The 20,811-nt window shown below is 42.1% G+C and overlaps 2 protein-coding genes across 2 annotated transcripts; both read left to right on the top strand.

Annotated features, from left to right (window-relative positions):
• Positions 1–9,166: 9,166 nt before the first annotated feature.
• Positions 9,167–17,782, top strand: tmprss5 (transmembrane serine protease 5). The gene is made up of 14 exons (XM_069669005.1): positions 9,167–9,290; positions 9,365–9,507; positions 10,260–10,389; positions 10,701–10,781; positions 12,859–12,972; positions 13,388–13,523; positions 13,746–13,859; positions 13,967–14,010; positions 14,168–14,330; positions 14,484–14,668; positions 16,403–16,501; positions 16,607–16,749; positions 16,895–17,047; positions 17,655–17,782. The coding sequence occupies exons 1-14, from the start codon at positions 9,167–9,169 to the stop codon at positions 17,661–17,663; spliced, it is 1,638 nt and encodes a 545-aa protein (XP_069525106.1). The 3' UTR covers positions 17,664–17,782.
• Positions 17,783–18,239: 457 nt separating this feature from the next.
• On the top strand, positions 18,240–20,492 carry pih1d2 (PIH1 domain containing 2). The gene is made up of 5 exons (XM_069668694.1): positions 18,240–18,422; positions 19,329–19,449; positions 19,555–19,785; positions 19,923–20,197; positions 20,352–20,492. The coding sequence occupies exons 1-5, from the start codon at positions 18,240–18,242 to the stop codon at positions 20,490–20,492; spliced, it is 951 nt and encodes a 316-aa protein (XP_069524795.1).
• The last annotated feature ends 319 nt before the right edge of the window (positions 20,493–20,811 follow it).

The raw sequence follows: 20,811 nt of genomic DNA, 5'->3' as shown, positions 1-20,811 counted from the left end.
AACCACGTCAACCATTTATCTATTACTTCCAGCAAACTATTTCACCCATACATCCATTACTTATAGGTAACCATTTAACACTTCCTTATCTATGTATTTAACTATTCAACTATGTATAATGTTTGCTTACCTTTTCAACCCTTCATTCATTACTTTAGCTAACTGCTCACTCTTTTCTCCTGCTTGTCAACTGGTTTTTAAGGTAGGCGTCACAGCTGAATCAATATATGGGTGATTATAATTTCCTTCATACAAAATAAAGCACCCTGGGGTACATGTATCCCTTGGGAATCAGTCATATATGGTTCGACTTCTCTCTACAGCCTCTGTGGTCCTAATTCAACCTGCACATTCCACTTTTACAGCGCTGCTGTAGCCCTGCCATCATCTGGACAAAGACAATAATGCTGATCCCTCTTAACGGTTTATTGGCTCCTGCCACAAACCTTCACAGTCTTAAGCTGTTTATAGAGTTTATGTGTCGTCTGTGCTACTTGCAAACAGCTGGAGTCTCTCCAGGCTCTGCGGTGACCTCTGATGGCCCTCTGCCAGAGCCACAGCTGGCCTGTGTTTTATCCCTGATGTAGAAGAAGCAAAGATTCAGTATATCAGGTCTGCCACTGCTCCCTGCACAGCACAGGGAAAGTGAAATTCTTAATTACAAGTACTGGCAGCATTTACTGTACATTCCTTTGATGTTGGGTTTTTATGTTCGCCTAATGCCTTTGGGATTGAGCAGGTTATCATGCAAGTGCAATGTGTTCCCTTAGTTTTCTTTCTTATCTTCTTCATTTTACCATAAAGTTTCCCCTGAGTACGCTGTGAATGTTTTATTGTGTAATCTATTTTCTAGCTATGTGACTTAAAGCCCGTCAGCTAAACTCCAGCCTGCAGGGTTTACACTTTCCTCCCTGCAATGATCGAGCTCTCTTGTTTTTTATTGCTCTGTTGTTCAGGCTCACAGTTTTGCCACAGTGATAATTTACACTATATGACTATATTCAATCTCGCTACTGCTGCTGAACAACAGTGTAAACAGTGTTTTATGTGTAAATGCTGTTAGAGGGGACGTTTTTCACTTTGCTGAAGCCCACAAGGACTTTCTGTAAACTGACCAGGTCATTTGGCGGCTCTTGAACACTTATACAACAGCGTAACATTAGCTGCTGATTTCCAACCTGCGGTTTAGGGACCCAGCCAGGGGCCACGAGATCTGAGGCGTCTCAAGCTGAATAACCAATAAAAAAACGATTTCTGCAACATAGAAGAATGCTCTTTGGTGAAATATTTAATTATGTTACCACTTCTAAAGATTATTTCAACTAAGCAACCTGTCAAGGGAAGAATAGCTTTTTGTAGAGCTCACAGCTAACAGACATCAAACTGATGACAAAAGGTTGGCAGTTGATTTGCTTGTTTTTCTAAAAGGTCACAAGTGATAAAGGTTGGGACTGACTGATTTAAGTAATAAGTGGTAAATAGAGGGTGCCAGACTCAAACTCCTGAACTTGTTGGCAGGGCTAAGCAAAAGCAAATATTCAGTTCAGCCATCTTCAAAATAACATTTCACAAGTTCAGCTGCCAATGATGACTCTTCTAAGAATTGACAGCATGTCAACAACATTTTGACGCAACGAGGACTCTGAGTGATGATTTGAGAGACAACAAATAATAGACTACGAATACAAAAAAAATAGGACGAAAGAGTTTAGTTCCTGTTACAAAACGGCTATTATCTTTATGAGATTTTGAATCCTGGTTTCCATCCATCCATCATCTGTACCGCTTATCCTGTTCAGGGTCACGGGGGGGATGGAGCCTATCCCAGCTAATTGGGCGAGAAGCGGGCTACACCCTGGACTGATGACCAGTCAATCACAGGGCTGACACATAGAGACAAACAACCTTTCATACTCACACATACGGGCAATTTCGAGTCACCAATGAACCTAATGAGCATGTCTTTGGACTGTGGGAGGAAGCCGGAGTACCCGGAGGGAACCCACATGCAAACTCCACACAGAAAGGCCCTCTTTGTCCGAACTGGGACTCGAACTAGGAACCTACTAGCTGTGCCTGTGAGGCAACAGCGCGAACCACTGTACCACCGTGCAGCCCACTACTGGTTTGACTTTGGGAAAATATAGAATAGAATAGAAAGCGTTTATTGGACATTGTTTTGCTATCAGCTGTGCATCTCCTAAACCAAATATATCATCCCCCACAAAAAAAAAGATGGAATTCTAATTAAAAATAACATAATGTAAAAAAATTTCTACTGCATTTTTCTTTTTAATTTGTGCATTGTTACAATTATATAGATATATCCATAGATTATATCTAAGCAGATGTATTCTTTATGAGATAATCTCTTTTTATTCTATAATTAAATTCATATTTCTTTATCCTTCATTGTTCAATAAATTATTGGCTGTCTGATCATTTGGAAGATTTCCCCAGTCTGTGATAACCTCAGAGCTCTCCGGCTGATCCAGTATCAGATGTTTCCTGGCCAATGGCGTTAAGAAAGCAGTTGTACAAAGTGTAACAAAGGATTTCTCCAACCATCAGATGTGAAGCATTTCTCTCTAAAAGTCTCCAGCTTTCATTTTCTCACTAAGAAATTAATTAAGCTTTGAAGCAAATTGTAATTCTGACTCTGCCAAAAAATGACAATCACCTCCGTAACCCCTCCACCTCTGATCCCCCTCCCACCCCTCCTCCTCCTCGGGTGCACGGCCACGCTCAGTGGAGGAGCAGATTGAGTGGGAGCCGGTGTTAATGTAATCTCCTCTGTTTAATTAGAGGCAGCGTGGTGGGCAGCTAAAGCAAACCACATTACCCACCATCTGCTGGGGAGCAGCTCTGCTCTTACCCACACTCTCACTATCATTAGCCTCTACAAGACAAGACACAAACACATACATGACAGCTATTTATTCATCCTGCCACTTCCAATACAGACACCACTGCGTACTGTTAAGCTGCTACGACGGGGCCGCGCTCGCGCTTAGACCCGTCATGAATGTAGTGTTGTGTAATTACAATATGCTGCACGAGGAAAAGAAACAAATGGAAATAAAAGCTACAAACTGTGTTGTACAGGAGCTCTGAAACTGTGCAGCAACGAGACAAGAGTAAGTCACTGTCTCACTTTGGGACGGTACAGAGATTAAAAAGTACAGGACGTAAGAGACAGAGAGGAAAAAGTTTGAGAGATTAAGATTTACTTTCGCTACTTTTTTTTCCGAACTCAACTCAACTTTATTTATACAGCAACTTTCATACAAACATGTAACCCAAAGTGCTCCACTTGGGAACAAACAGACGGAAAATGAGAACAGAAATTAAAAATAGGTAGAATTAAAAAAAAATGAGAACAATAAAAATAATGAAATTTAATAGAAATCATAAAAAAAAAAAATCAGTAATAAGTCTAAAAAAAGAGCTTAGAAGAGATTTCAGGGACTATTATACAATGTTTGTTTTTATAGATCCATTGTACAAGTTGTTCTTTAGCCTAAATAAAAGAAAATAAAAAATAAAAACTTTAAAGATAATGAAGAAAATATCTGTCTGAAGTAGTAATCGTTATACATTTTATATTTAAAACTGAATATCAACTCAAATCTGACCTACCTACATGATTATCCTCTGCAGATTTAAAAAGCAGTCTGTAATTCCACCACTAGAGGGCAGCATGCGACCACAGCTGACACCCAGCCCAGCCTTCAGGAGGGCTCAAGCACAGAGGATTTACTGGCAGGCAGCAGAGCAGCACAATTACTGAAGCACAGAGGAGCCTGGCAGTGAGAGTGAGAGAGTGTCAGTGTGTGTGTGTGTGTGTGTGTGTGTGTGCATGCTGAGATAGAGGAGGTATAGATTAGTGGTTTCTGCCCTCCCCCTGCGCTCTCTCCTGACCTGGACAGTTTACATCGAGCTTTACCTCCTGAGCACATGATTGCGTTGTGGCACAGCATGCGCACACACACACACACACACTGACACAGAGCTAACAACCTCAGCCATGCTTTGGTAAAGTGGTAAAGTTAAAGACACACTTTTTGAATACATTGTTGATGATTCATTTCTAAAGTACAGTTTATCCACGCAGCAGACGAGTTGAGCTGCTAGATAAAAGAAGCGTTTTACACAGCCATATGGTTTGGACGTGTGTGTGTCTGGAGGATTATATCTTAACACACAGACATGGTACGCATAATTTCAGATCCATATTTATCGCCATGTTCTTGGTGAATAAATGAGCATTAATCCACTAGGAAATCTTAGGAAAGACGCGATAACTCCAGTTTCAAAGTTTTCCTCGTCTAAGTAATCCAGTGATAATTGTACGTACATCCATCAGTACAATACAAACAGGAACTACTAGTTAATACAGCAAACGTTTAATCGTGCTGATACGCTGAAATGACAAGATCTGTTTTCTGTCCTATTTAACTTAAGTACATTTATTGTCGTAATGACAATTCATGACTAACTTCCGGCAGTGACACGCCAGCCCACCTCCCACTAACCTGAGTCATTTGTAACACCACAAAATCACGCTGCGACTGAGAGCGCTTGAAGAACAGAAAGTGAGCAGAGGAGCTGTAAGAGATGCTCAAAGTAAGGAGCGAGGGCTGAAATGTCCCTGATTAAAAACATACATTTATCAGTGTTCAAGCAATGGCTTTACATTTGGAAAACACAAGAGATAAGTTAAAGTTATGATCTCGAAGTTCTCAGTTTTGTTCTATTTGGCGCCACCTTATGGCGATATAAGGCAATTGGGGCGCAAACGTCCCAGATAACCAGATGTCTACGCTTGGCTCCCTTTGTTCCGGCTGTAACTCTTGATTTTCCTCGCTGACGGTCGCTTTCCTTTTTAGACTGTTTGCCTTCATCTGAGCGTCAAGTTTGTTTCTTTTTCTTTGGATTTTCACTTATTGTTGAAGTTGTATCTGTAGTCATCGATCTTTTCTTTGTTTGTTCAGCCATAGTAGATTTCTGTTTACTCGCAACACTTGCAGAGACCGGAAAAGCAGCCGCTTAGCTCCGCCTACCCACTCTGGCAGACCAACCACTGCTGGGTGATGGAAACGTGTCACTAACTGGGCGCCGCTTGTTCTTTTTTTCGGTGAAAGTCGCACCAGACACCCGGTCTGTAATACTGCAAAGGCTTTCATCAGCGGGCCATAGGCTCAATCACCATTGTGGTACCTCATTTGGTGATAGATAGTGACTTAACAGACATTTATTTAATGAAAAAATGTCTTTATTATATCTTTATTCATTTATCATGCTAAGTAAGATGGAGCTAGCTGTTGAGCTAAACTTAGCTAGACTTAGCGTAAAGGCTAGACACAGGACAGAGCTAGCTTTGCTCTGTCCAAAGGTAGAACAATTTAACTTCCAACAGCTCATGTCAATTTTATTTTGTACAGATAACAACATATAGCATGTTAATGAGTGAGATTTAGAGGTGCTGTTAGGTGGATTGTGTTGCCTTTGGACAGAGCCAGTTCAACTATTTGGCTAAGATAACTAGCTGCTAACTGCTGACACATATGAGAGTGATTTTAACCTTTTTTAACTTTTAGTGAGAAAATGTGTATTTACCAAAATAATGAACTACTCTGTAAAATGATGATCAGCTCACAACTTGATCAACACATTTGGAACCTGATGGGGGGTGTTACTGACAATGATTATTTTTAGTGCTACGTCAGACAAAAACGATTTGGGAACCATTCATTTGAATCGTGCTTCTAACATGCTCCACTCTCTCTGCAGCTGTGGGCAGGCCGAGCTTTTAATGGCCGCCTCTGAGAGGTCACGGCCAACAGCATCAAACGGCACAACTCTCACGATGGCCCACACACGAGTGAATCAGATTTAAATGACTTGGTGGGCTGGACTCTGGCAGAAAGGATAACACGCTCGGAGCCTTAAAAAGAAGCTTCTCTCTCGTGTTCGGTTTGGACCGACTGTTGGGTTTCCGAGCTGGGACTCACAGACGGCATCTGATGCTCAAGGCTTGGCCGCTGAGAGAGGCACACGTACTAACGGCTGAGATAAGAGATGAGCTGATCAAATCTCACAACACAAACTGCGAGAGAGCTTCCCCCTCTGAGCGGAGCGAGATAGAAGCAGCTCCAAAGTGAGCTGCAGCCAGACTCTTCACAGCGGAGCTTTGGACTGTGCTGCATGAATAAATGAATGAAAGTAGTCCTCACTGGGCCGTCTGTTTCTCCCCGTGTGAGGTGACAGACTGTTAGTGTTGTGGCCACGATGACGGGGATTTACTCGTGAAATTTAAATATCGGATCAGACGATCAACAGGAGCAAAAGTCAAGTCAGTTACTTATTAAGATGCAGTGTTTACTTATGTGGAAGTTAAGTGGCCTCGCTAGATTTGTGGCTGTTTCTTATTATAATTAGTGAAATATGTTTGATAACCGACGCTCACTGAAAGAGCTGCAGTCTCATTCAAAAGCCCTGCCATGAAGCCCTCCTTCATGAAGCTCGTACGTTTAGATTTATTGTTTATAAAAGAGGTGTTGATGCTACTTTAGTATCATTTTGGAGGCTGTAGTTGGCTTGTATTATGTTAAGTATCTTTTTAGTTGTGTCCAAGCGATTAATATAGATTAAAGATGATTTTTTATGTCAAAAAATCATGAAACACATCAATCAGAACTTCCCAGAAACCACAGCTGACAGGTCCAAACTGCTCATTTTGTCCAACTGATATTTAAGTGACAGTGATACGAAACAGGCCGGCGTTAAATCCTCTTTCCGAAGACGCTGGAAACAGAAACATTTGGCACGTTCGCTTGATAAATGTCTTCAAATGCCTCCTCACTTATCAAAATGTTGGCAGTTGTTTTCTGTCAATCATTTCAGTGGAACACAAACAGCACCACAAACCACACAGCCTTAGACATGAGTATGAAGTTTAATCAACTCTTATATAAGTTAGTGATTTGATGAAGGCTGGTTGGCAGCAGAACTGTTGTATTTAGGTCCTTTTTGACCAAAAGTAACAGGAACTTTTAGTTCCAGGATCTTCTCTTTAAAGAACTAAATGTCTCCTGTGGCCTGTTGTTGTCTGCGTTTCCACAGCGACCTAAAGTCCCAGGAAGATTATGCAAATCAGGCCAATGATGTACGGAGAAGCAATAAAAGTAACTGTACTACACCACCAGTCCAGTGGGTGGCGGTAAGAAGGAGATGAAGGCCATACAACAAAGATGACGCCATAAAACGGTACGAACGAGCTGGTATCATCATTTGTGCGACACTACAGTTAGCCTGTTAGCATCCATCTCAAAGCATAGTTATAAACGATCAAAGCACGGTGATAACGGTGAGCCTGCAGCTGCAGTCTTTTAAACATGGTGGGTGAAATAAGCGCTGTGAGTACTCGACCAATCAGAAACGACCAGCACTGCAGACCCTGCCCTGAAAGTTCCATTGGACCTTTGGAAAGTACTACCCCCCCTGAGCAGGGACTTTTCAGGAGGTAAATCAATTACCCCGGACAAAAAATTTAGACCCTGGTTCCTACTATCAAAACGCAGAGTTCCTCAAAAGGTTCCTAGTTCCTGGGGAAAGTTCCTGTTGTCGAAAAGCACCGTGTAGTGGTTAGCACTGCCGCCTCACAGCTACAGGGTTCCTGGTTAGAATCCCGGGCCTATCTGTGTGGAGTTTGCACGTTATCCTAGTGCATGCGTAGGTTCTTTCCAGGTTCTCTCCAGGACCGCCAGGATCTCCAGGATAGACTGACACCTGATTGGAAATTACAGTACCTATATGTATCATAGGAGCTGTTAAATGAGGACCAGATAATTTCAGTTTGCCCTTAAAATAATGACGAACAATGTTAAAGAACAAGGCGGGGAAAACACAACATAAAATTCTTGCAAACTGACCGACTATGTTTTTATATGAACAAGGATGCATGCAGGATCAACATCTATTTATTGGAAGAAGTGATCATAAAACTTTAAATTATCAATGTGCTTTGGTGTGTGTGTGTTTCTGTATTTAATGCATTGTCATATTTGTAGTGTATTTTGCTTTTGTGGAACTGAAAGTTGTGTATTTCATTTAAACTGCGTGTGTAAGAGCTCAAACAGGGACGAGAGTTAAAAAGTAGAAATAGAAAAAAACTGCGCAGAACATCAGTTTCACACTCTCAACTGGAAGAATTGAATGAAAAATAAATTCAAATCTGGTTTGTGCATCTTGTTCATCCTCCTAGCATTTTAAATCCAGAGAGGGGCAGTAATGTAAATCAGTGTTTACTCTGCGGTCGGAGGAAACACGTCTCACCAGAAGAGGGAGACATGAAATCAGGACCAAGCAGCAGCGTGGTCCTCCTCGCTCCTCTGTTTGCCTCTGCCGCAGAACAATCCAGCGTAATACTAATATTGTCAAACATTATTAACCTCACAACCCTGCCGATATAAAATTCAGCTGTTGCTCCATCACATGCAATTTCCACCACTGCTGCAATGCTCATTACTCTGTGTTTGATTCCCAAATAACTCCTTATGACACCTGTTAGATGAGCCAAATAGATGTGCGGACGTTTCTTGACAGTCAGACGAGGAGGAATTTTCCTCCTGGCAGTTGTTCCCTTCACCTGCTCCTTGGCTAATCCCACATCACACATACGGGAAACACATAAACAACCTTTGTGTGAAATGTTCTTTTGCCTAAGCCCGTGGAATTAGTCGTTTCTGTTCTGTAAAAATTCAGTGTTTCTCCTGAGAAGTGACGTGAAGACTGGCTTTGATCTCCTTTAAGCACTTTTCTCACCGCGTTCAAAGAGTACTCCTTCTGGGGTTAATTATTCCTGCTATTTTTAGATTAATGATTCCTTTTTGAAGCCACTCAAGTCACCTGAATTTAAATCTAAGAAGATATGAGAAACGCAGAAAAACAGTGCGACTGTGAGGTGGTGAAAGGAGCGAGGAGAAAGTCTCATCTGTCAGCGGCAGACAGAACAGACTTCATTTTCTTCCTGAGTGTTGAGAGATGATAGCTTTGGATTCCAAATGACGGGGATTGACATGATATGAGGCTTTTCAACAATCTGCAATAATGACCTTTTCTCAGAAGCTACAAACTGTCAGGTAATAACACGTCTCGGGCCAAAATGGACAATCTTTTGGCACGGGTAAAAAGTGTTACCCAGCAACCCACGGTGTCCTATCAGCAAGGAGATACTCTGGAGATGCTCGGCCTACCTACAAAGACCTGGTTCAGCCTGCTTTCTACAGGCCCCATGACCCCCCTGCACAAACAACAGCCTCATTCTCTGCACCACTGCTGACCTCATTGTCTCTTTGTGAAGGGAAAGTCCAGAGTTGCATTCTGTTAAATGGCAAATGGTGCATCAACGGCGAGCGGGACGGACCTCTCTACCTCGGGCGCAGGCCTACAGATGAGCACGGACACCGCTGGCTTTTCCTCAGGACTGTACGCAAAGAAAACATGGTAAATATCCGCTACAGCTTCCTCCATCTGGCTAATGTATGCTATCCTGGCAGTGACACCTCTCTCATGTTGTCACCTCCACAAACAGCTGCTGTTTCTAAAAGTCAAACTACTTTTACGCTTTTTCCTGCCACATTTAGTTTGTTGTTTTACAGAATTCACGTGCATCTTACGACCTTTTCTGTGCAGCTGCATGCATCTCTAAATTGCTCTTTCACTAAATGCAACTTGTGCTAATTCCAACTCCTAAATTACATGTTTAGCTACACTCAAGCGCAGCAGGAATACAGAGGAGAGCAGATGGTGTGGCATTTATTTTGATGGATTTTGCACTGCAAATGTATAATACCGAGTCTGCTTCTCACATCTATGGAGAGCTTTATTATAATTACAGTAATACTCTCAATATGTTGCGTATAGAAGCAGCTGCTCCGCGCAGAGTAAGGCCAACAAACACACACACACACACACTCACAAACACACAAACAGGAAATGAGCTGCAATTTTTAGACTAAAATGTGACGCGTAAGACGTGATACACCTGGCTCACTGAGGAGGTAAGTGACACGCACACCTGTGCACACCTGGCTGGTCAGTGGTGGCTAATGCACAGTATTGCAGTGCTGCTAATTAAATCCCAGATGCACTGTTTCAGAGCAGCAGGTACCTTTTGTCCCAAACTTGTCAAAAAGTAATAAAACAGGAGGAAGTTGTAAATGAGGTCTGACGTGCAAACTCACTGTACCTCTTAGAGTCTTGATGGAGACGCATTATCAGTGATCGAGAACCCGGCGGCTGTCACTCATCCCTTCCCGTCAGAGAAAGCAGCAGGAGACGCAGCGACCAGAGGAGTGCAGGGCTGGTTTCACTCAACGACTCATGGTGAGCTCCAGTGGGTCCAGCGGGAATCAAACTTCAGACTGCAACAGCAAAAATGACAGAAAGTATCAAATCGTGCTTCTCTTAATGTAAAGGAAAAGTAGAGTCAGCGGATCAGGGATGAGAAGTACAGCAGCTCTTTCTCATTAAATGTGTACTTTCATCTCTTAGTGTCATGCATGTACAGAATACAGCTCATTAATTTCTCTTCCTCGGAGCTGTGTGTCAGAGCACCGCTATATGTAACAGTTGACGTTTAACAGTTCGTATCATGGATCAGAAGGCATTAACTCCAGGCTTAATTGTTGCCTTAGCTCACAGGCTGCTGAGGCTGCTGGCAGCGGTGTGCGCGGTGGGACTCCTGGGAGGCCTGGCTGTAGGTGTCTGGTTTCTAGGTGAGTCACTGTGTTGAGAAAGAATCGCTAAATTAACTTAACAGTAACCGGGAAGTGGAAACGAGTGTGCACTTGGCTCCTGTAGGCTGCATGTTCAGGTCACTGCGGCTCGATACAGCAGAGCAGACTGGGTTTTTTTAAGGCTGAGGTAGTATCGGTGTTTAAAAGTTTGAAAAAGCAAAAGATATTCAGAACATCTTAATTTTAGACAAGGACAAAAAACTGATTGTCTTAATTGAAAGGACAGAACGACTCAATGTTTAGCCTTTTCGCTTGATAAATGAATGAATAGATTAACTGATTATTCAAATCAAATCAAATTTAAAATTTAAAATCACAACCAAAATGATCTCAACACACTTTACAAAAAGAGCAGGTCTAGACCGTACTCTTTTTATGTTATTTAGAGAGAGACCCAACATGACTGGATGGGCCGGGAAAAAATGGGGACAAGAGGGAGATGCACGATGGAGACAGGCGAAGAGATCTTTCACCATATCTTCTGGTTACATCAACAACAACAGATAATACTTATGGTTACAATGCCAATAATAATGATGGTACAAATGTGTAAAATTATCAAGAACAGAATAGTAATGAACAGGTCTAGTATTAGCACTAGCAACTACCGTACAGTAATAATCTGTGGGGAAGACTGATAAAACTGTTACATAGCTGATTAGCGATTATTTTTTCGAGGATCTTTGCAATAAAAGGAAGGTCAGATATCGGTCTGTAGAGTAGGCTTTTTAAGGGGAGGATTAATTACAGCTAGTTTAAAAGACTGTGGTACATAGCCTGTCGATAAAGACACATTGATCATATCTAGTAAAGATAAAAGATATGCACTTTGCAGGCTGTAAAACACGAGGCGCACCGCACTGCCTTTTTTGTTTTAGCCTACGGTTAAAAAAAGAGCAGCTCGCTGCGCCATTTTTTTCTACTGTTGTTAAGGCAACCACCGAATCATTAGCTGTTGTTAACCTAACCGTTATATTGTAAACTGACAGAAGGCCCGCCTCTACGTTCATCCGATTGGACAATGAGAAAAAAGCAAATGACATCGGGAGCTTTTCTGCTTTGAGTTGCAGTTTTTTAAACTAAAGGCGCTCAGAGCGTTTCCTCAAAAACGCGAGGCGATCAGAGCGAAAAAAAACGTGAGGCGCTCTGCAACGCAAAAGCAGTGCGCAAAAAGCGTCCCTCTCTTTGAAAGCAATGACAAAAAAGCTGCTAAACCCCAGCTGCTAAAACGCGTTCTGTCCGATCGGGCCCTTAAGCAGCTTGGTTGGAATCGGATCAAAAAGACAAGTTGATGATTTAGACATAGAAGAAAAACATCAGGTTTTTGAGCAGTCTCCAAAGATAAATCTGCACCAGTTACAGCAGCAGGTTACAAATTTTATCTCTAATCTTAAGGCTTTTGTCATTAAAGAAGCTCATGAAATGAAGGCTACAGGAATACTATGACTCTCCGTCAGTCTGGCTACGGTGCTGAAAGGTACCCGGGACTGTTTTTATTTTCTTATATTACGGGAGGAGTAGCAGACACCTCGAGCATGCAGTAGGGCCTTCCTGTATTTCTTAAGGCAGATGCTTCTATTTTTTGCAGCTCTGCGACTTATTAGCCAATAATCATTTCTTAACAGGGACTGTGACTATATTTCTGCAAGGTTCCCTTTAATTACTTAACATACAAGTTATAGCCGACCATAAACTTGTCAACGCCCCCTGGTGGACACATTATGCAATGTGTAATTGCTCCTAAATTATCAGGTCAACATGTTGGCAGAAATGAGCTTACATTTCACACACCACTTGTCATTAGTACATTTAACGTGATGGGAAATGAAGGAGCCATTGTGTTGGAACGTGACCAGTCGAACAGGATACTTGACTATTCTTTTAGTAGATGTGAAAGTATTTCATTACATCCTCCAAGGTTTAATTGCTCCTCCAGGCAGGGTCTGCCTGTTCTACAGACAAACTGATAACATTGAGTGAACATGAACAGGTTTCTTTCAGCCCGTCTCACTGATTAATTAAAAGAGTGATTAATTTAATCTTCATCTACATACAGTGAAACTCCTGCTGAGGCCGTCCTACTCCCAAAGTCCGGTGGGACTCGGGGACACAAAGGAGACGCCGTTCTGCAATGTGACGGAGGACATTTCTATCTCTGACCCCAGGAAAGGTCTGTTTCCTCCTCTCTCTCTCTCTCTCTCTCTCTCTCTCTCTCTCTCTCTCTCTGCTGTTTGTTTGAGACGGGTGTTTGCGTCTCTGTTTTATGAATTAGCAAACAGTACAGGGGCTGCACATTGTGATGCAATCCATCACGCTGGGTCATGGTTCACCTCTGGAGTGATTTCAAGTTGAACAGAAGCAGAATTATCATTCAGCAGCTGCTGCTTGTTGCCTTTTGTTCACTCTTGAGAGCGGCCCATTGACTCACATGAAAGCATCACACATAATGATGTGTTTGTATTGACTGCATTAGCATAGATTCTTGTGTTTTTTTTCCCAATCATTTCCCACTCATAAAAGAGGCTCGTTCATTACTGTTGACTGAGAGCTCGTCTCTGGAGCGATTTTCAATCAATCAGGTTCAGTGTTTTACAGAATCAGCCAGGAGAACTCCCTCCTGGAGATCCAGCTGGGGAAGCTTCCCACCTGGCTGCCCGTGTGCTACGAGAGGTGGAACTCCTCGCTGGGGACGCTGGTCTGCAGACAGCTGGGTTATCTGAGGTCCTGACAGCACCACACACCTCCTCGGAGCTTAAAAATGATTGAAGCCGGAGCGCCCACTCGCTAACTTATCATTTAATCTTAGCCTCCTTTGCCAAGGTTGAAGGCTCGGCTTATTTATGATCCACTAATACCTCATTTGCAATATTGCTTCACACGTTATGAGTCTGAATTATATTAATACTCTCTCCCACCTCTTCTTTGAATATTTTCTCTTCCCAGATTGACCAAGCATAAAGGAGTGAATCTCACTGATATCGGGCCAAACTACACTAATGGCTTCGTACAAATTACCTCAGAACACAAGAGCAACCTGGAAAATATGTGGCAACTCAGGTAAGGCAATTTGTCAGAGGACATCATACTCATAATGATGCATAGAAAACTGTGGCTACCAACACATTAATTATGCATCATTAGTTACTCTATTTATTTTCATTTAGGGGGAGCTGTATCACAGGGAAGGTTATCGCTTTGCAGTGTTTTGGTGAGCAAATTAAACTTCACTTTGTTTGACTTTGTACCCAAGACTCAGCCTGTACTTCCTTATTTATACTGCTTTAGAAAAAGCTGCATATCAGTGGGAGTCAGAGTGAATGATGTTAGTTGCTGCAGCACTTTGTGATGAATGGATCTCTGTGCAGAGTGCGGGACACGAGCGAAACTGCCCAGGATAATCGGGGGAGTGGAGGCCACGCTGGGCAGGTGGCCGTGGCAGGTCAGCCTGTACTACAGCAACCGTCACACCTGCGGAGGCTCCATCATCACCAGTCAATGGGTAGTCACAGCTGCCCATTGTGTGCACAAGTAAGCCTGCTGACCTTACCGGCCTGAAAAAGGTCCGGGGTTACGGTATCTGCAGAAGAACAATTATCACTCATTACCAGCTGCAGCACACTGGACACATGACAGCGCCCTCTTATCTCTCCCTGCCTCCTCTTTTCTTATCTGAAATGTCAGCTACAGGCTCCCTCAGGTGTCCAGCTGGGTGGTCTACGCCGGTATCGTCACCCGCAGCTCGGCTAAAATGGCTCAGCACACCGGATACGCCGTGGAGAAGATCATCTACAACAAGAACTACAATCACAGGAGCCACGACAACGACATAGCCCTGATCAAACTGCAGACGCCGCTGAATTTCTCAGGTCAGTCCGGCAGCTTCCCTGCAAGCTCTGCACCGAGGTAGCCACTTCAAAAACACTAAAAGATTCAACACCTTGACCTGAGTTCACATCTAATTTTCTTATTCTGACGCATTTTAGCAGACAGGTCGTCATCAGACAACCACGAGGTGATATTCCTCCTCTTATAAAGAAAGAGGGATTCTTGCACATGAACAGTGACAAACACTTTCAATCAAAAGGATACAAACATATGTTGCACCACAGCAACTAATCCCTCTCTGCAACACAGCCTGTATAAGAATGGCTTCTATGTTATAAAATCACGCCTGTTTTTACATGTTTTAGAAGTGATTGGAGATGAAACGCTGTGGGCACGGAGGAGTGTTCCCTCCTCAGCAGATAAATGTGAAAACAGTCTTTAAGAGTAAAACTGCACACACATCATTCTGCACAGTGAAGGTCAAACATCCAAGATAAAGATCTCAGTTTTTGTTCTCTTTGGCGGCACCTATGGTGATAAACGGTAATTGCAGGAGCACACTTCCCAGATATCCAGACAGTGCTGCATGTGTGACGTCCACGGTTGGCTCCGGTTGTAACTCTTGATTTTCCTCGCTGACGGTCGCTTTTCTTTTCAGACTGTTTGCCTTCATCTGAGCGTCGCGTTTGTTTCTTTTTCTTTGGATTTTCACTTATTTTTGAAGTTGTATCTGTAGTCATCCATCTTTTCTTTGTTTGTTCAGCCATAGTAGATTACTGTTTACTCACAACACTCGCAGAGACCGGAAAAGCAGCCGCTTAGCTCCGCCTACCCTCTCTGGCAGACCAACCACTGCTGGCTGATGGGAAACACGTCACTAACTGGGCGCCGCTTGTGATGTTTTCTGTGAAAGTCGCCACAGACACCCAGTCTTTAATAATTAGGCTTACATCAGTGGGCCTTGGGCTCAATCACCATTGCATTCGCCGATAGATAGTGACTTAGACATTTATTTAAATGGTAAAAGGTTGAGATTCTTACTTTAAGTCACTATCTATCATCGAATGAGGTAACACAATGGTGACCGAGCCTATGGCCCACTGATGAAAGCCTTTGCATTTGCAGTAGATCGTATTTTTATGGACTGGGTGTCCGTGGCATGACAAAGAGAACCAGCTGTAGATGTCTGGTTAAATTGGGAAGAGTGCTCTCTCAAGTATTGATTAGTGCCAGTGGGAGGTGCCTAAGAGCACAAAAATTGAAATCTTTGAGATAATTACTTCAAGTTACAATAAGAAAAACGTTTTTTAATGGGAGTGCTAAAAAAAAAGAGACTGCACTTACACGAGATGGATATTAGCGACGTGGGTCATGTTGTTTGTTTTCACAAATTGGCAAATGGTGCATGGCTTTAATTGTGGAACCACATGATCTTCTTTCCATTCTTTAAGGATGGCCCAGTGCACCTTATAAGAATAAATATAAAAGCACCTTAGACCAGCTCTTATAATGGCCGCCATTTAGTTACTTCCAGATCATTTCACTCTGTTAGAAAACCTTCCTTAGCAAATGAGACTATTTGACTGCAGCCCATTACATTACAAGGCAAAACCACAACAGCACTAAATTAGTATTGTGTGTATGCCTCTCAAACAGCGTGGAAGAAAGTAACTACAAAAATGATTTTAACGAAAAATCATTATTAAATCCAAATTATCATGTTCCAACCTGTCAGAGTTATAAATTAAAGAGCCCTCTTTTTTCCATTTAATTAGATACAATTAGGCCTGTGTGCTTGCCTCAGTACGAGTCTGACCTTCCAGGAGGTACACAGTGTTGGATCTCTGGATGGGGATACACACAGCCTGAGGGCGGTAAGATGCAGCTGCACTGCTTTAAAACACATTTACATGATCCGAAAGTCCGAGTGTGCAAAGTGTATTGAAAAAGTAGCCATAACTGTGCTTCTTCCCTTTCAGTTCACTCACCTGACACCCTGAAAGAAGCACCTGTTCCCATAATAAGCACAAAGAAGTGTAACAGCTCCTGCATGTACAATGGAGAGATCACGCCCCGCATGCTCTGCGCCGGATACACGGAGGGAAAAGTGGACGCATGTCAGGTCAGATGCATGCCCGGGCGGCACCTTGCAGAGGCGTTTTAAAAGATGAATCCTCGCTTCTGGGATGATTTGTTTACGGTCAAGCGGTGGTGTAATGAATGCTGTGTGAGTCTGTATTAAGCAGTGTTTGTGTTTACCTCTCCAGGGGGATAGTGGGGGTCCTCTGGTGTGCCAGGAGGAAAATGTTTGGAGGCTGGTAGGGGTCGTCAGCTGGGGGACGGGCTGTGCTGAACCCAACCATCCTGGAGTTTACACCAAAGTGGCCGAATTCTTAGGCTGGATCTACGACATGATTGAGGTAAACAGACCTTTTAGAAATTCTGTGGTAGAAAGAAAAGTATTTCAACAGTACAGCTGTAAAACACAATATTTCAGAGGAAGTTTTCTTAATAAAAAAAAAGACAAAGAAAAGCAGCTCATCCTTACATTTTAAACTAAGCAACACTATGTAGAGTACAGTGGTCAAAATTAGATCCACCTTCACCAACATTAAAAAGCTGCTTACACAATCAGTAGGTATGATGCATCAATAATAAAGATAAACCAATCATATATCACTGAGGGGATTCATTCTGCTTCTCCATGAGTACTTTTAAATACAGCATTACCCCAATAACACTTCTGTTCTTCTACTCGAGTGAAGGTTTGAAGGTAGGACTTTTACTGATAATGAAGTAAGTTTAAATGCTACTTTTACTAGGGTAAAAGTATATGACTAGGGTATATATATATATATGACTATATCTCTCTCACAACTGCTGAAATATCAGAGAGCCATTATTAAATCCACACACAGCCATCATAATGATTGTTATATCAGCAACAGAAAGGAATTGAAAATTGCACAATGAACAATAAGTACAGTTTTTACACTGATTGCTAATAATTATTGTTTATCTTTGCAGAATTACTGAGGAGGGCACACGGAGTACCACAAGCACACAATGCTGCCAATACGACTGTTTGAGTTATTTGAAAATTACAGTTATTATTTTACTTTATGTCAGTTATATCATGTACATATTTAGACAGAATGGAGACTTAAAAATGCATTTTTACATGTTTTATTTTCATGTACTGAATATAAATTATGCCTCTTATAAAGAAGCTGTGTGAAGTGTGATTATTGAGCTGCAGTTCTGCCGTTCACCGCAGGGTGGCATCTGTGTAACATTTCCTCTTAACTAGTTTCCATGGCAACAGACAACATTAGCTAAACTGCCATTAGTTTTTACTTTAGTTTGACAGGAATTGAGTAGTTGTCATTTATGTGTTGATTTGCGGCGTATTTTTTTTATAATTAGAACCTCTTATAATATCAACTCTCATTTGTAAGACTGTAGACCAAAAGGTTTTCTAACTTGAACTCACAAACTTTGGTGTTTTGTTAAGCTAGTTGATTTCTTTTCAGACAGCTAATTAGCTAGCTGGCTGCTAGTTACCGTTACCGCTAGTGTTAAGTGCTGGTTAACCGAAAGACAAACCTTAAGATGTCTTCCACTGGCAGTAAAGATGATGTATTACAGCAGGTCAACCAATTTTGGTCCATGCTGGATGATCTTTCCCAAAATGACCCTGCATCCTATCGCAAGTTTATTGAGAAGCAGATGAAGGAAGGAGCTGAATTCAGCGCTCCGCCCGAGCTTGACTCATGTTTGTTCACAGAAATACTGGTAAGTCAGCAGGCAGCAGCTTAATAATCAGAAACTGGTCTTTAGCTTTCGAGCTTACATCAACAATGTTTCTTGTAAAACACTTAAAACAGAGAAGCTCAAGGGAGTCTCGCTAACGAGAGGCTCTGTTTCCGCAGGTGTTACACGAAATTATGTGACTCATCAGATTGTGTGACCCAAACAGGAAGTTAGAATATTATTTGTCGCCACTCTGCAAACTTTTTGAACATTACTTTATTTGATGCTTTTATTGAAAAGTAGTCTTTAAACACGTTTTATGAATTGGGCCACACATTTTGATGACTCTTGAGAAAAAAAGACTAAATATAGAGATGGATTCTGAACTGTAGTGTGGAGGCCTGTTTATAGATTACATGTTTTAAATATTTTACCTGCAGTTAGTTTTATCACAGAATCTGACATAATACTTCTTATTGTTTCAAAATACAATACGATAAACAGTATTGATCAAATGCTATAAAGTATGACACAGAATCCGTTGGGTCACAAAATTTGATATAACACCTGCAGGCCTCTGGCACTGGCCCCCAAAAAAACCCAGCCTTTGCTGTTGTCAATAAAAGATCATTTTAATTATCGATTTATCTACACATTATTTTCTCGTTTAGTTGTTTGGTCTATAAAATGTCACAAATTAAAAGAAAATTAACTTAAGAGAAGCTGAGCAAGTATTGTTTCCATATTTGCTTAAACGTCTACTGACATAATGAATAATTACAATAAACTGATTGGCTAATTGCTTCAGCTCTACTTTCTACTCCATAATAAAACATCTGAGTTTTACTACACATGGTGAAGCTGTTTCACCTTTGTCCTTTTATAGGTTAGAGACAGGGTGGTTTTGACAGTTTTTTCTGACAGAGGGTACATCTGTGTCCACAACAGGGGCCCAAGAAAGGGCCGCTGTATATCAACATATGCAGCTGGAAACGTGTGCCTGCACCTCAGGATCCCAGCAGGCCTGTACCTGTGTGTGCAGGAAAACTGGAAACAGGTGCACATGAAGGTCAAGGTAAAAGACAAAGCTGTGCTGTGTCACAAGCTTCAGAACAAGTCTTTGTGTTACATTTTGTAAACAAGAAAGCTAATAAAAGGAGTTTTTGCTTTGCAGGTTGTTACACTGTGTTGGATGTGGCGTTTAACCCTGCAGTGCTACAGGAATGTAAGAAAGACAAAACAGAAATCTATATGTTGGCCTTGAGCATTGCGCAGCAGCAGCAGCACGGGATGAGGTTATCCCAGCAGTACTCTGTCATCAGCTGTAGCCCAGAAAGTAGTCCAGAAGACTTGCACCGCCGACTTGGGTTTCGGAAGTGGCCTAACTCCAAACAACCTGACACAGGTAGAGCCATAAGTCCTGTACCCTTGTAACCGTCTACAAGCCCTTTTATGTTGGAGCTATTTTTCTCTACAGCAGCAGTTGGTCATCTTTCACCCTCGACCACACTTCCTCATAATCCATAGTGTTCCTTTTCACAGCCAGTCAGACCCCAGCTGCCCTTTTGCAGCAGATCTCCTCTCTACGCTCAGAGACACAAGACCAAGAGCCAGCGGCCCAAATTATCCTGAGACCTGCGGAGCACAAAAAGAAGGATTTGATCCAGGTCATCTCCTCCACATTTGTGCAGCCTCAGAAGCCAGAGTACCAACTCGAGGTAAAGACTGATACAGCGGGAGTTCCTCACAGCGTGGAGCTGACAGTGGAGTTGCCAAAGGTTTCCGCCATGTCAGAGTGCCAGCTGAGTATCTCAAAGGTTTGCGCCTGCACACTCCCTTGAACACTTATAATGAACCCCTTTTCGAACCCAGTGTGCGTCCATGCGTAGTTGGATGTCATAAAAAATACATAATTGGACTGTTTCTACATTTCTCAGTCTCACAATGTCATACACATGTATCTCTCCGCAGGACGACGTCTTACTGGAAGTGGAAGATTTCTACTATTTATTTATAGAATTCCCCAAAACTGTTAATGAAGACTCAGCATCCGCCATCTTTAATAAGAAGAAACGAAGGCTTACTTTGACAGTAGATGTTTCCCAGCCCTAATGGACACACAGATGAACACACAGGTGATCACACATGCTGGGAATGGGATGAAACATCTTCCTAACACTTTAAGTACCTCAAAAGTTCCTGCTATACAATACTGTGTACGGCTTTTCCTCTTCAGCTTACAAACAAAGTTTTGGGGGAAACTGTAAGCTGATCTTATCCCATAACAAAAAATGCTGTTTTTCACTGAAACAAATATTTTGTTGCGAGCCTTTGCGCTGTGTGGGTTGATCCGCATCAGCAAATGTAATTCCTAACCCAAAAAACATTAATTGAGTTTAATGACAATCAGCAGGGTTTGTTTACTAATGTG

This window comes from Semicossyphus pulcher, unplaced genomic scaffold (assembly GCF_022749685.1).
Source record: "Semicossyphus pulcher isolate SPU_LCO1_2020_fin unplaced genomic scaffold, fSemPul1.0.p SCAF_19, whole genome shotgun sequence".
Classification (NCBI taxonomy): domain Eukaryota; kingdom Metazoa; phylum Chordata; class Actinopteri; order Labriformes; family Labridae; genus Semicossyphus; species Semicossyphus pulcher.
This window is presented reverse-complemented; position numbering and strand designations above follow the sequence as displayed.

Excerpts from the sequence above, each read along its gene's own strand:
- tmprss5 (XM_069669005.1), top strand. The coding sequence starts at position 9,167 with ATGGACAATCTTTTGGCACGGGTAAAAAGTGTTACCCAGCAACCCACG. Across the intron at positions 12,973-13,387 it reads TATCTCTGACCCCAGGAAAG|TGTTTTACAGAATCAGCCAG; the intron begins GTCTGTTTCCTC and ends AATCAGGTTCAG. Across the intron at positions 14,669-16,402 it reads GACGCCGCTGAATTTCTCAG|ATACAATTAGGCCTGTGTGC; the intron begins GTCAGTCCGGCA and ends CCATTTAATTAG.
- pih1d2 (XM_069668694.1), top strand. The coding sequence starts at position 18,240 with ATGTCTTCCACTGGCAGTAAAGATGATGTATTACAGCAGGTCAACCAA. Across the intron at positions 19,450-19,554 it reads GGAAACAGGTGCACATGAAG|GTTGTTACACTGTGTTGGAT; the intron begins GTCAAGGTAAAA and ends TTTGCTTTGCAG. Across the intron at positions 20,198-20,351 it reads GCCAGCTGAGTATCTCAAAG|GACGACGTCTTACTGGAAGT; the intron begins GTTTGCGCCTGC and ends ATCTCTCCGCAG.